Source organism: Carcharhinus amblyrhynchos, chromosome 27 (genome assembly GCF_965287045.1).
Source record: "Carcharhinus amblyrhynchos chromosome 27, sCarAmb.v2.hapA, whole genome shotgun sequence".
Lineage (NCBI taxonomy): Eukaryota > Metazoa > Chordata > Chondrichthyes > Carcharhiniformes > Carcharhinidae > Carcharhinus > Carcharhinus amblyrhynchos.
Genome location: NC_137350.1, coordinates 39,553,846 through 39,569,534, shown reverse-complemented (window position 1 = coordinate 39,569,534; position 15,689 = coordinate 39,553,846). Strand labels below are relative to the sequence as shown.

The window sequence follows — 15,689 nt, the reverse complement described above, 5'->3', positions numbered from 1 at the left end:
ATTCTCTGCCCGTTGAAATGGTGGAGGCTGCCTCGCTAAATATTTTTAAGACGCGGGTTGATGGGTTTTTGATAAGAGAGGGGATTAAGGGTTATGGGGAGAGGGCGGGAATGTGGAACTGAGCCACGACAGATCAGCCATGATCTTATTGAATGGCGGGGCAGGCTCGAGGGGCTAGATGGCCTACTCCTGCTCCTATTTCTTATGTTCTTATGACATTTAACTCATGCCCAACCTGCCTATTGTGTTCGATGTGAGAGAGAATCCCTGTCACCATGCAGGGAGGAGCAGAGGGATTGTCACAGTGTCATCACTGAGATTCCACCATTAATCATCACCAAAAACAGCACTTTCACCTTGTTCTGTTTCTGGGATCTTGCTGTGTGAAAACTGCTGACCAAGTAACCAATAATCATCACTGCCTTTTAAGTAATTCATTGCATAGGAAAACATAGGAGATGTTTCGAAATTGGATGAAACAGTTTATAACAAGAAAATTTTTTTTTCGTAATAATTAGAACTTGTTGACAACATTTAACCTGTCCTGGTATTTTCCCATAATAGATATCGACCAGGGCGATGAACAATTGCCTGAAAATATTGAGACTGAAGGAATCAAATCTGAGGGTAGGTTGTCAGGGTAGCCAGTAAGCAGTGTGCAGTGAACCCATTTTACCAGCTCACACACTTAATCCCCTCTTCATGTTGATTTTGTTCTCGGTCATTGAATCCCGATTAAAAATGTTTCTCTCACCTTGCTGCAGATGTACATACACAACTCTTGCAAGAGGCAAGGATACAGTAATGTCCTTGTTGTGTTACAGGAACCACACATCCAGAGCTCTAGAATATCAATCTGTTGACAGGAGTTCAAATCCCTGCACAATAGCCTGAGGAATTTAAATTCCATTAATTACATGAATCCAAAATAAAAAGTTGGTATTGGAAATAGTCACCATGAAACTGCCAGATTGTCATAAATAAAAACCACATCTGGCTCACTGATGTCTTTTATTGATGGAAATCTGCCATCTGTACCTACCCTCGGCTACACGTGACCCATGAACTGCTGTCATGTGGGTGACTCTGAACCTCACTCTGAAATGTGTGAGCCATTCTGCTTCGTGTTCAAGAAGGCAGCTCACCACAACCTTCTCAACAGTGCTCAAGGAAAGAAAAATAATTCTGGCCTTGTCCATGCTGCCCACATTCTGTGAAAAGATAGGTAAAAAGTTGATAAGGCTGTTAAATAAATTAACAGAATCCTTGTTTATAAATATAGGCTTAGAATGTAAGAACAAAGCTGTTATTGTAAATGTTTCACCGGTTAGCGCTGAGCTGGACTATTGTGTAGCTCACTGTCAAAAGGACAGAGGTCACAAAGAAGATTTATTCAAATGATGCCAGGAATTAGGGAATTTGGTAAGTGAAGACAATCTGGGTTTGTTTTACTGTAAAGCAGAGAGAGATCAGGAAAGCTGGAATACAGGAGTTCAAAATTAAGAGAGTTTGGACAGAGCAGACAGGGAGAAAGTGTTTCCACTGACAGGAGGGTCAGTAAGCAGAGGAACAGATTTAAACTAATTGACTGAAAATCCAGGATGAAATACGAGGGGAATTATTTCTATGCAGCAAGTTGTTCTGGTCTGGAATGCTCTGTCTGAAAGGGTGGCAAAGAATAACTTTAAAAAGGGAGTTGGATAAATAATTGAAAAGGAGGAATTTACAGGATTACTGGGAAAGAGTAAGGGAGTTGTACTAATGGGACAGCTCTTTCCATTGCAGCCGAATTCACTGTAATCCTGTCTTAGGGAGATGAGCTGAGTGTGTTCTCGTGTCAATGGTACAATCTGCACCCTCAGACTCACGTTTCAATGAAGGGACTGGCACTTGGTGTACACAAGATATTAGTCACTAAGGCACAAGGTGCGATTTGTGGATTAGCAGATAGAAACTCTTCAAACTAAAACAACAGTCACAATTTTATTTTCATGTACTCATACAGAATCTTTAACCTGTGGTTAGACAGAAGGCTGGATAAGGACAAGCTCCATCTCCATGGTTAGGAACACGGAGGGGAAATTTCCCCAAAGCTTTTCCAGTTTGGTGGAACTCCATTGAGCTCATTAATGGGGTTTCCAACAAACTCCTGCCAATGTTTTCCAAGGCGAGTGAGAAAAACCCTGAGGAAATTGATCCCAAATCGACAGGGCGCTCCAACACAGTGCTGTATTGTCAGAAGTGCTGACATTAAACTCATGCCCAACCTCCCTATTGTGTTCGATGTGAGAGAGAATCCCTGTCACCATGCAGGGGGGAGCAGAGGGATTGTCACAGTGTCATCACTGAGATTCTACCATTAATCATCACCAAAAACAGCACTTTCATCTTGTTCTGTTTCTGGGATCTTGCTGTGTGAAAACTGCTGACCAAGTAACCAATAATCATCACTGCCTTTTAAGTAATTCATTGTATAGGAAAACATTGGAGATGTTTCGAAATTGGATGAAACAGTTTATAACAAGAAATATTTTTTTCGTAATAATTGGAACTTGTTGACAACGTTTAACCTGACCTGGTATTTTCCCATAATAGATATCGACCAGGGCGATGAACAATTGCCTGAAAGTACTGAGACTGAAGGAATCAAATCTGAGGGTAGGTTGTCAGTGTAGCCAGTAAGCAGTGTGCAGTGAACCCATTTTACCAGCTCACACACTTAATCCCCTCTTCATGTTGATTTTGTTCTCGGTCATTGAATCCCGATTAAAAATGTTTCTCTCACCTTGCTGCAGATGTACATACACAACTCTTGCAAGAGGCAGGGATACAGTAATGTCCTTGTTGTGTTACAGGAACTACACATCCAGAGCTCTAGACTATCAATCTGTTGACAGGAGTTCAAATCCCTGCACAATAGCCTGAGGAATTTAAATTCCATTAATTACATGAAACCAAAATAAAAAGTTGGTATTGGAAATAATCACCATGAAACTGCCAGATTGTCATAAATAAAAACCACATCTGGCTCACTGATGTCTTTTATTGATGGAAATCTGCCATCTGTACCTACCCTCGGCTACACGTGACCCATGAACTGCTGTCATGTGGGTGACTCTGAACCTCACTCTGAAATGTGTGAGCCATTCTGCTTCATGTTCAAGAAGGCAGCTCACCACAACCTTCTCAACAGTGCTCAAGGAGAGAAAAATAATTCTGGCCTTGTCCATGCTGCCCACATTCTGTGAATAGATAGGTAAAAAGTTGATAAGGCTGTTAAATAAATTAATGGGATCCTGAGCTTCTAGGCTTAGAATGTAAGAGTAAAGTGGTCATTGTAAATGTTTCACCGGTTAGCGCTGAGCTGGACTATTGTGTAGCTCACTGTCAAAAGGAGAGAGGTTACAAAGGAGATTTATTTGAATGCTAGAAGGAATGAGGGACATTGATTAAGTGAAGAGAATCTGGGTTTGTTTTACTGTAAAGCAGAGAGTGTTCAGGAAAGCTGGAATACAGGAGTTCAAAATTAAGAGAGTTTGGACAGAGCAGACAGGGAGAAAGTGTTTCCGATGACGGGAGGGTCAGTAAGCAGAGGACACAGATTTAACTAATTGACTGAAAATACAGGAGGAAATACAAGGGGAATTATTTCTCTGCAGCAAGTTGTTCTCGTCTGGAATGCTCTGTCTTAAAATGGGAGTTGGATAAATAATTGAAAAGGAGGCATTTACAGGATTACTGGGAAAGAGTAAGGGAGTTGTACTAATTGTAACTGAATTCACTGTAATCCTGCCTTGGAGAGATGAGCTGAGTGTGTTCTAGTGTCAATGGTACAATCTGCACCCTCAGACTCATGTTTCAGTGAAGGGACTGGCACTCGGTGTACACAAGATATTAGTCACTAAGGCACAAGGTGCGATTTGTGGATTAGCAGATAGAAACTCTTCAAACTAAAACAACAGTCACAATTTTATTTTCATGTACTCATGCAGAATCTTTAACCTGTGGTTAGACAGAAGGCTGGATAAGGACAAGCTCCATCTCCATGGTTAGGAACACGGAGGGGAAATTTCCCCAAAGCTTTTCCAGTTTGGTGGAACTCCATTGAGCTCATTAATGGGGTTTCCAACAAACTCCTGCCAATGTTTTACAAGCCGAGCGGAAGAACCCCCAAGGAAATTAATCCCAAATCGACGGGGCGCTCCAACACAGCGCTGTATTGTCAGAAGTGCTGACATTAAACTCATGCCCAACCTCCCTATTGTGTTCGATGTAAGAGAGAATCCCTGTCACCATGCAGGGAGGAGCAGAGGGATTGTCACAGTGTCATCACTGAGATTCTACCATTAATCATCACCAAAAACAGCACTTTCATCTTGTTCTGTTTCTGGGATCTTGCTGTGTGAAAACTGCTGACCAAGTAACCAATAATCATCACTGCCTTTTAAGTAATTCATTGCATAGGAAAACATAGGAGATGTTTCGAAATTGGATGAAACAGTTTATAATAAGAAATATTTTTTTCGTAATAATTGGAACTTGTTGACAACGTTTAACCTGACCTGGTATTTTCCCATAATAGATATCGACCAGGGCGATGAACAATTGCCTGAAAGTACTGAGACTGAAGGAATCAAATCTGAGGGTAGGTTGTCAGTGTAGCCAGTAAGCAGTGTGCAGTGAACCCATTTTACCAGCTCACACACTTAATCCCCTCTTCATGTTGATTTTATTCTCGGTCATTGAATCCCGATTAAAAATGTTTCTCTCACCTTGCTGCAGATGTACATTCACAACTCTTGCAAGAGGCAGGGATACAGTAATGTCCTTGTTGTGTTACAGGAACTACACATCCAGAGCTCTAGACTATCAATCTGTTGACAGGAGTTCAAATCCCTGCACAATAGCCTGACGAATTTAAATTACATTAATTACATGAATCCAAAATAAAAAGTTGGTATTGGAAATAGTCACCATGAAACTGCCAGATTGTCATAAATAAAAACCACATCTGGTTCACTGATGTCTTTTATTGATGGAAATCTGCCATCTGTACCTACCCTCGGCTACACGTGACCCATGAACTGCTGTCATGTGGGTGACTCTGAACCTCACTCTGAAATGTGTGAGTACGCCATTCTGCTTCATGTTCAAGAACATAAGAAATAAATAGGAGCAGGAGTAGGCCATCTAGCCCTTTGAGCCTGCCCTGCCATTCAATAAGATCATGGCTGATCTGTCGCTGCTCAGTTCCACATTCCCACCCTCTCCCCATAACCCTTAATCCCCTCTCTCATCAAAAACCCATCAACCCGCTTCTTAAAAATATTTAGCGAGGCAGCCTCCACCACTTCAACGGGCAGAGAATTCCAGAGATTCACCACCCTTTGAGTGAAGAAGTTCCTCCTCAACTCTGTTCTAAACCGCCCCCCCTTTATCTTGAGGTTATGCCCCCTAGTCCTACTGTCCTTTGCAGCTCACCAGAACCTTCTCAACAGTGCTCAAGGAGAGAAAAATAATTCTGGCCTTGTCCATGCTGCCCACATTCTGTGAATAGATAGGTAAAAAGTTGATAATGCCGTTAAATAAATTAACAGAATCCTTGTTTATAAATATAGGCTTAGAATGTAAGAACAAAGCTGTTATTTGAAATGTTTCACCGGTTAGCGCTGAGCTGGACTATTGTGTAGCTCACTGTCAAAAGGACAGAGGTCACAAAGGAGATTTATTCAAATGATGCCAGGAATTAGGGAATTTGGTAAGTGAAGAGAATCTGGGTTTGTTTTACTGTAAAGCAGAGAGAGTTCAGGAAAGCTGGAATACAGGAGTTCAAAATTAAGAGAGTTTGGACAGAGCAGACAGGGAGAAAGTGTTTCCACTGACAGGAGGGTCAGTAAGCAGAGGACACAGATTTAAACTAATTGACTGAAAATCCAGGAGGAAATACAAGGGGAATTATTTCTCTGCAGCAAGTTGTTCTGGTCTGGAATGCTCTGTCTGAAAGGGTGGCAAAGAATAACTTTAAAAAGGGAGCTGGATAAATAATTGAAAAGGAGGAATTTACAGGATTACTGGGAAAGAGTAAGGGAGTTGTACTAATGGGACAGCTCTTTCCATTGCAGCTGAATTCACTGTAATCCTGTCTTAGAGAGATGAGCTGAGTGTGTTCTAGTGTCAATGGTACAATCTGCACCCTCAGACTCATGTTTCAGTGAAGGGACTGGCACTCGGTGTACACAAGATATTAGTCACTAAGGCACAAGGTGCGATTTGTGGATTAGCAGATAGAAACTCTTCAAACTAAAACAACAGTCACAATTTTATTTTCATGTACTCACGCAGAATCTTTAACTTGTGGTTAGACAGAAGGTTGGATAAGGACAAGCTCCATCTCCATGGTTAGGAACACAGAGGGGAAATTTCCCCAAAGCTTTTCCAGTTTGGTGGAACTCCATTGAGCTCATTAATGGGGTTTCCAACAAACTCCTGCCAATGTTTTCCAAGGCGAGCAGAAGAAACCCTGAGGAAATTGATCCCAAATCCACAGGGTGTTCCAACACAGTGCTGTATTGTCAGAAGTGCTGATATTAAACTCATGCCCAACCTGCCTATTGTGTTCGATGTGAGAGAGAATCCCTGTCACCATGCAGGGGGGAGCAGAGGGATTGTCACAGTGTCATCACTGAGATTCTACCATTAATCATCACCAAAAACAGCACTTTCATCTTTTTTCTGTTTCTGGGATCTTGCTGTGTGAAAACTGGTTAACAAGTAATCAACAACAATCATTGCATTTTAATGTAATTAATTGTATAGGAAGTCTTTAGAGATGTTTCTGATTAGGTTAAATCATTTCATAACAAGAAAATTATTCTCCATAACGATTAGAATGTTTTTTTAGATTATATTTACATAACCTGGTATTTTCCCATGATAGATGCCAAACAGGACGATGAACAATTGCCTGAAAATACTGAGACTGAAGGAGTCACAGCTGAGGGTAGGTTGTCAGTGTAGCCAGTAAGCAGTGTGCAGTGAACCCATTTTACCAGCTCAAACACTTAATCCCCTCTTCATATTGATTTTGTTCTCGGTCATTGAATCCCGATTAAAAATGTTTCTCTCACCTTGCTGCAGATGTACATACACAACTCGTGCAAGAGGCAGGGGTACAGTAATGTCCTTGTTATGCTACAGGAACTACACATCCAGAGGTCTAGACTGTCAATCTGTTGACAGGAGTTCAAATCCCTGCACAATAGCCTGAGGAATTTAAATTCCATTAATTACATGAATCCAAAATAAAAAGTTGGTATTGGAAATAGTCACCATGAAACTGCCAGATTGTCATAAATAAAAACCACATCTGGCTCACTGATGTCTTTTATTGATGGAAATCTGCCATCTGTACCTACCCTCGGCTACACGTGACCCATGAACTGCTGTCACGTGGGTGACTCTGAACCTCACTCTGAAATGTGTGAGCCATTCTGCTTCGTGTTCAAGAAGGCAGCTCACCACAACCTTCTCAACAGTGCTCAAGGAGAGAAAAATAATTCTGGCCTTGTCCATGCTGCCCACATTCTGTGAATAGATAGGTAAAAAGTTGATAAGGCTGTTAAATAAAATAATGGAATCTTTGATTATAAATATAGGCTTAGAATGTAAGAGCAAAGTATTGTAAATGTTTCACCGGTTAGCGCTGAGCTGGACTATTGTGTAGCTCACTGTCAAAAGGAGAGAGGTCACAAAGGAGATTTATTCAAATGATGCCGGGAATTAGGGAATTTGGTAAGTGAAGAGAATCTGGGTTTGTTTTACTGTAAAGCAGAGAGAGATCAGGAAAGCTGGAATACAGGAGTTCAAAATTAAGAGAGTTTGGACAGAGCAGACAGGGAGAAAGTGTTTCCACTGACAGGAGGGTCAGTAAGAAGAGGACACAGATTTAAACTAATTGACTGAAAATCCAGGAGGAAATACAAGGGGAATTATTTCTCTGCAGCAAGTTGTTCTGGTCTGGAATGCTCTGTCTTAAAAAGGGAGTTGGATAAATAATTGAAAAGGAAGAATTTACAGGATTACTGGGAAAGAGTAAGGGAATTGTACTAATGGGACAGCTCTTTCCATTGCAGCTGAATTCACTGTAATCCTGTCTTAGAGAGATGAGCTGAGTGTGTTCTCGTGTCAATGGTACAATCTGCACCCTCAGACTCATGTTTCAATGAAGGGACTGGCACTCGGTGTACACGCGATATTAGTCACTAAGGCACAAGGTGCGATTTGTGGATTAGCAGATAGAAACTCTTCAAACTAAAACAAATCACAATTTTATTTTCATGTACTCATGCAGAATCTTTAACCTGTGGTTAGACAGAAGGCTGGATAAGGACAAGCTCCATCTCCATGGTTAGGAACACAGAGGGGAAATTTCCCCAAAGCTTTTCCAGTTTGGTGGAACTCCATTGAGCTCATTAATGGGGTTTCCAACAAACCCCTGCCAATGTTTTACAAGCCGAGCGGAAGAAGCCCTGAGGAAATTGATCCCAAATCCACAGGGTGATCCAACACAGCGCTGCATCGTCAGAAGTGCTGACATTAACCTCATGCCCAACCTGCCTATTGTGTTCGATGTGAGAGAGAATCCCTGTCACCATGCAGGGAGGAGCAGAGGGATTGTCACAGTGTCATCACTGAGATTCTACCATTAATCATCACCAAAAACAGCACTTTCATCTTGTTCTGTTTCTGGGATCTTGCTGTGTGAAAACTGCTGACCAAGTAACCAATAATCATCACTGCCTTTTAAGTAATTCATTGTATAGGAAAACATTAGAGATATTTCTGAACAGGCTAAATCATTTCATAAAAAGAAAATTATTCACCATAATTATTAGGGTGTATTTGTTGATTATATTTACATAACCTGGTATTTTCCCATGATAGATGCCGAACAGGGCGATGAACAATTTCCTGAAAGTACTGAGACTGAAGGAATCACATCTGAGGGTAGGTTGTCAGTGTAGCCAGTAAGCAGTGTGCAGTGAACCCATTTTACCAGCTCACACACTTAATCCCCTCTTCATGTTGATTTTGTTCTCGGTCATTGAATCCCGATTAAAAATGTTTCTCTCACCTTGCTGCAGATGTACATTCACAACTCTTGCAAGAGGCAGGGATACAGTAATGTCCTTGTTGTGTTACAGGAACTACACATCCAGAGCTCTAGACTATCAATCTGTTGACAGGAGTTCAAATCCCTGCACAATAGCCTGAGGAATTTAAATTCCATTAATTACATGAAACCAAAATAAAAAGTTGGTATTGGAAATAGTCACCATGAAACTGCCAGATTGTCATAAATAAAAACCACATCTAGCTCACTGATGTCTTTTATTGATGGAAATCTGCCATCTGTACCTACCCTCGGCTACACGTGACCCATGAACTGCTGTCATGTGGGTGACTCTGAACCTCACTCTGAAATGTGTGAGCCATTCTGCTTCATGTTCAAGAAGGCAGCTCACCACAACCTTCTCAACAGTGCTCAAGGAGAGAAAAATAATTCTGGCCTTGTCCATGCTGCCCACATTCTGTGAATAGATAGGTAAAAAGTTGATAAGGCTGTTAAATAAAATAATGGAATCTTTGATTATAAATATAGGCTTAGAATGTAAGAGTAAAGTGGTCATTGTAAATGTTTCACCGGTTAGTGCTGAGCTGGACTATTGTGTAGCTCACTGTCAAAAGGAGAGAGGTTACAAAGGAGATTTATTTGAATGCTAGAAGGAATGAGGGACATTGATTAAGTGAAGAGAATCTGGGTTTGTTTTACCGTAAAGCAGAGAGTGTTCAGGAAAGCTGGAATACAGGAGTTCAAAATTAAATGAGCTTTGGACAGAGCAGACAGGGAGAAAGTGTTTCCATTGACAGGAGGGTCAGTACAGTAAGAAGTCTCACAACACCAGTCCAACACCAGCATCTCCACATCAGGAGGGTCAGTAAGCAGAGGACGCAGATTTAAGTAATTGACTGAAAAGCTCCATCTCTATGGTTAGGAACACAGAGGGGAAATTTCCCCAAAGCTTTTCCAGTTTGGTGGAACTCCATTGAGCTCATTAATGGGGTTTCCAACAAACTCCTGCCAATGTTTTCCAAGCTGAGCGAGAAAAACCCCAAGGAAATTGATCCCAAATCGACAGGGCGCTCCAACACAGCGCTGTATTGTCAGAAGTGCTGACATTAAACTCATGTCCAACCTGCCTATTGTGTTCGATGTGAGAGAGAATCCCTGTCACCATGCAGCGAGGAGCAGAGGGATTGTCACAGTGTCATCACTGAGATTCTACCATTAATCATCACCAAAAACAGCACTTTCACCTTGCTCTGTTTCTGGGATCTTGCTGTGTGAAACTGGTTAACAAGTAATCAACAATCGTCACTGCCTTTTAAAGTAATTAATTGTATAGGAAAACATTAGAGGTGCTTCAGAATTGGATGAAACAGTTTATAATCGAAGAAAAAAAATTTTCATAATAATCAGAACTTTTTAATTGACTACATTTAACATGACCTGGTATTTTTCCCATGATAGATGCTGATGAACCTGAAAATACTGAGACTGAAGGAGTCACATCTGAGGGTAGGTTGTCAGTGTAGCCAGTAAGCAGTGTGCAGTGAACCCATTTTACCAACTCACACACTTAACTCCCTCTTCATGTTTAGTTTGTTCTCGGTCATTGAATTCCAATGAAAAATGTTTCTCTCACTGCAGATGTACATACACAACTCTTTGCAAGAGGCAGGGTACCATAATATCCTACTTGTGTTCCTGGAACTTCAAATCCAGAAGCCTAGAATATCAATCTGTTGACAGGAGTTCAAAGCCCTGCTGAGCAGCGGAGGAATTTAATTTAATTAAAAGTGTGAAGTTATGCACTTTGGAAGGAGGAATGGAAGCATAGACTATTTTCTATAATGGGAAAATACTTAGGAAATCAGATACACAAAGGGTCTTGGGAGTTATTGACCAACATTCTCTTAAGGTTGACACGCAGATTCAGTCTGCAGTTAGGAAGGCAAATGCAATGTTAGCTTTCATGTCAAGAGGGCTAGAATACAAAAGCAGGAATGTACTTCTGAGGCTGTATAAGACTCTGGTCAAACCCCATTTGGAGTAATGCGAGCAATTTTGGGCCCCATATCTAAGGAAGGATGTGCTGGCCTTGGAAAAGGTCCAGAGGAGGTTCACAAGAATGATCCCTGGAATGAAGAGCTTGTCGTATGAGGAACGGTTGGGAACTCTGGGTCTGTACTCATTGGAGATTAGAAGGATGTGGGGCAACCTTATTGAAACTTACAAGATACTGCAAGGCCTGGATAGAGTGGACATGGAGAGGGTGTTTTCACCAGCAGGAAAATCTAGAACCAGAGGGCACAACCTCAGGCTAAAGGAACAATCCTTTAAAACAGAGACAAGAAGGGATTTCTTCAGTCAGAGAGTGGTGAATCTGTGGAACTCTTTTCCGCAGAAGGCTGTGGAGGCCGGGTCATTGAATGTTTTTAAGACAGAGATAGATAGGTTCTTGATTAATAAGGGGATCAGAGGTTATGGGGAAAAGGCAGAAGAATCTTTAACCTGTGGTTAGACAGAAGGCTGGAAAAGGACAAGCCCCACCTCCATGGTTAGGAACACAGAGGGGAAATTGCCCCAAAGATTTTCCAATTTGCTGGAACTCCATCGAGTGTATTAATGGGGTTTCAAACAAACCCCTGCCAATGTTTTACAAGCTGAGCTGGAAAAACCCTGAGGAAATTGATCCCAAATCCAGGGGGTGCTCCAACACGGCACTGCATCGTCAAAGTGCTGACATTAAACTCAAAGAACAAAGAACAAAGAAAATTACAGCACAGGAACAGGCCCTTCAGCCCTCCAAGCCTACACCGACCATGCTGCCCGATTTAACTAAAAACCCTTACTTCTCCGGGGACCATATCCCACTATTCCCATCCTATTCCTGTACTTTTCAAGATACCCTTTAAAAAATCACCACCTTATCGACTTCCACTACCTCCCCCATCAGCGAGTTCCAGGCACCCACTGCTCTCTGTGTAAAAAAATCTGCCTTGTACATCTCCTTTAAACCTTGCCCCTCACACCTTAAACCTGTGCCCCGAGTAATTGACTCTTCCGTCCTGGGAAAAAGCTTCTGACTATTCAGTCTGTCCATGCCTCTCATAATCTTATAGACTTCTATCAGGTCACCCCTCAATCTCCGTCACTCCAGTGAGAACAAACCAAGTTTCTCCAACCTCTCCTCACAGCTAATGCCCTCCATACCAGGCACCATCCTGGTAAATCTTTTCTGTAACCCTCTCCAAAGCCTCCATATCCTTCTGGTAGTGTGGTGACCCAGAATTGAACACTAAATTCCAAGTGCAGCCTCACTAAGGTTCTATAAAGCTACAACATGACTTGCCAATTTTTAAACTCAGTGCCCCGGCCAATGAAGGCAAGCATGCCGTATGCCTTCTTGACTACCTTCTCCACCTGCATTGCCACTTTCAGTGACCTGTGTACCTGTACACCCAGATCCCTCTGTCTATTAATACTCTTAAGGGTTCTGTCATTTACTATACATTTCCTATCAGCATTAGACCTTCCAAAATGCATTACCTCACATTTGTCCAGATTAACCTCCATCTGCCATCTCTCTGCCCAAGTCTCCAACTGACCTATATCCTGCTATATCCTCTGATGGTCCTCATCGCTATCCGCAAAACACCAACATTTGTGTCGTCTGCAAACTTACTAACCAATCCAGTTACATTTTCCTCCAAATCATTTATATATATTACAAACAGCAAAGGTCCCAGCACTGATCCCTGAGGAACACCACTTGTCACAGCCCTCCATTCAGAAACGCACCTTTCCACTGCTACCCTCTGTCTTCTTTGACTGAGCCAGTTTTGTATCCACCTTGCCAGCTCATCTCTGATCCGATGGGACTTCACCTTCTGCACCAGTCTGCCATGAGAGACCTAGTCAAAGGCCTTACTGAAGTCCATGTAGACAACACCCACTGCCCTACCCTCATCAATCATCTTTGTTACTTCCTCGAAAAACTCAATCAAGTTTGTGAGACACAACCTCCCCTTCACAAAACCATGTTGCCTCTCGCTAATACATCCACTTAGTTCCAATTGGGAATAAAGCCTGTCTCAAAGAATCCTCTCCAATAATTTCCCATGCCCAACCTGCCTATTGTGTTTGATGTGAGAGAGAGTCCCTGTCACCATGCAGGAAGGAGCAGAGGGATTGTCACAGTGTCATCACTGGGATTCTACCATTAATCACCACCAAAAACAGCACTTTCACCTTGTTCTGTTTCTGGGATCTTGCTGTGTGAAAACTGCTGACCAAGTAACCAACAACAATCATTGCATTTCTATGTTATAAATAGTATAGAAAGCCTTTAGAGATGTTTATGAATTGGATAAAGCATCTTTTAAGAAGGAAATTATTCTCCATAATGATTAGAGTGTGTTTGTTGATTATATTTACATGACCTGGTATTTTCCCATGATAGATGCTGACCAGGGCGATGAACAATTGTCTGAAAATATTGAGACTGAAAGAGTCACACCTGAGGGTAGGTTGTCAGTGTAGCCAGTAAGCAGCGTGCAGTGAACCTATTTTACCAGCTCACACACTTAACTCTCTCTTCAGGTTTATTTTGTTCCCTGGCACCGAACCCAGATTGAAAATCTTTTCTCACCACGTCCGCAGGTGTATGTACACAAATCCTTGCAGGTGGCAAGGGACACAGTAGTATACTAGTTGTGTTACTGGATGTAGAAATCCAGAAGATTGACTAATGATCCAGAGGCAAGAGTTCAAACCCCCCGCACGGCAGCTGAGGAATTTAAATTCCATTAGTTACAAATTTAAAAGAAAAGTTGGTATTGGAAATGGTCGCCATGGAACTGCCAGACTGTCATTAAAAAAATACATCTGGCTCACGAATGTCTTTTATTGATGGAAATCCATATCTAGTCTCAGCTACACGTGACCCATGAACTGCTGTCGTGTGGGTGACTCTGAACCTCACTCTGAAATGTGCGAACACACCATTCTGCTTCATGTTCAAGAAGGCAGCTCACCACAACCTTCTCAAGGAGGTAAAAATAATTCTGGTCTTGCCCATGCTGCCCACATTTCTGTGACTGTTGGCTGATTTTGAGAAGAAATTAGATACAGCTCTGAGGGGTAACTGCTCTGGAGAAGGTTGTGAGAGGAAAGAGGATCAGGATATTCAATTCAATAATCAGCCATGATCACGATGAATGATGGAGCAGGGTCGAGGGGCCGAACGGCCTGTTTCTAGTTTCTATGTTTGAATAAATCAATAAAATGTTGAAAGAAGTTGTTAAGAAAGTGAGTGGGATCCTGGGTTTTATAAATAAAGGCTAGGAGGAAGAATCTTCCCCATCTTCCCCTGAGTGGAAGGGTGAGTCACCAGGGGACACAAGTTAAAAGTGAGAAGTGGGAGGGGGGATTTGGGGGAAAGTGTCGGTGAGGGTCTGGAACATGCTGCCTGGGAGGGTGGTGGGGGTGCGGGATGCCTCACATCCTTTAAAAAGTAACTGGATGAGTACTTGGCACAGCATCACATTCCAGGCTACGGGCCACGTGCTGGTACGTGGGGTTAGGTGGGCAGGTCAGGGCCTTTCATGCATTGGTCAGTCTCAATGGGCCAAGGGGCTTCTTCTGCACTGTAGGATTCTGCGATAATACACAGAGTGTTGGCTCAGGCGAGGAAACCGGGGTGAAGCTCACAGTCTGCCTTTCCTGTCACTTTGTACAACATCCTGTGCATTTTAAAAAGGGAAGGGAGATCCACGGCACCAGCTGGAGTGATGGGGCATAATGACCCCGGCAAGAGCAGGAATCCCGAGATCAGGCACCCCCAGGGTACTGCCGGGTTGGCACTTACTGGGGTGAATCTGATCACACCACAGGTGGGGGAATATCTCAAACTGAGATTACGCTGTGCAGATCCCCTCTTGGGCAGCTTGCGAGATTAAGCAGCCGTTATAGGACTAGCACCTGCAATCAACAGCACCACCAATAACAGCGTAGGTCACAGGATTACAGATTACCACAGTGCAGAAGAGGCCCTTCGGCCCATCGAGTCTGCACCAATGCGTGAAATGTTCTGACCAGCCCACCTAAACAGAATCACAGATTACTACAGTGCAGAAGAAGAGATTCTACCATTAATCATCACCAGTTCCTTCATTTTGATCTGTTTCTGGGATCTTGCTGTGTGAAACTGGTTACAAAGTAACCTCTTAGAGAGCCCAGAAGTAGCCAAGCACAGCAACAAGATTCAGTATCTTTCAAAATTACTAATTCCATATGAATCCCTTGGAGATGTTTCTGAATTGGATAAAACAATTTATAAAAAGGAATTTATTCTCCAAAATGATTAGAATATGTTTGTTGATTATATTTTACATAACCTGGTATTTTCCCACGATAGATGTTGACCAGGGCGATGAACAATTGCCTGAAAATACTGAGACAGAAGAAGCCACGTCTGAGGGTAGGTTATCAGTGTAGCCAGTAACCGGCAAGATAAAAGCAAAATACTGCGGATGCTGGAATCTGAAACAAAAACAGAAAATGC

At 42.3% G+C, this 15,689-nt stretch overlaps 1 protein-coding gene across 1 annotated transcript in view; it reads left to right on the top strand.

Annotated features, from left to right (window-relative positions):
* Positions 1 to 13,875, top strand: part of odad4 (outer dynein arm docking complex subunit 4) — an 81,984-nt gene extending 68,109 nt beyond the window's left edge. Inside the window, exons 19-22 of the mRNA XM_080213384.1 lie at positions 565 to 627; positions 2,596 to 2,658; positions 4,583 to 4,645; positions 13,811 to 13,875. Coding sequence (XP_080069510.1) covers positions 565 to 627; positions 2,596 to 2,658; positions 4,583 to 4,645; positions 13,811 to 13,875 — 254 coding nt within the window. The remainder of the gene's footprint in view (positions 1 to 564; positions 628 to 2,595; positions 2,659 to 4,582; positions 4,646 to 13,810) is intronic.
* Positions 13,876 to 15,689: the final 1,814 nt, after the last annotated feature.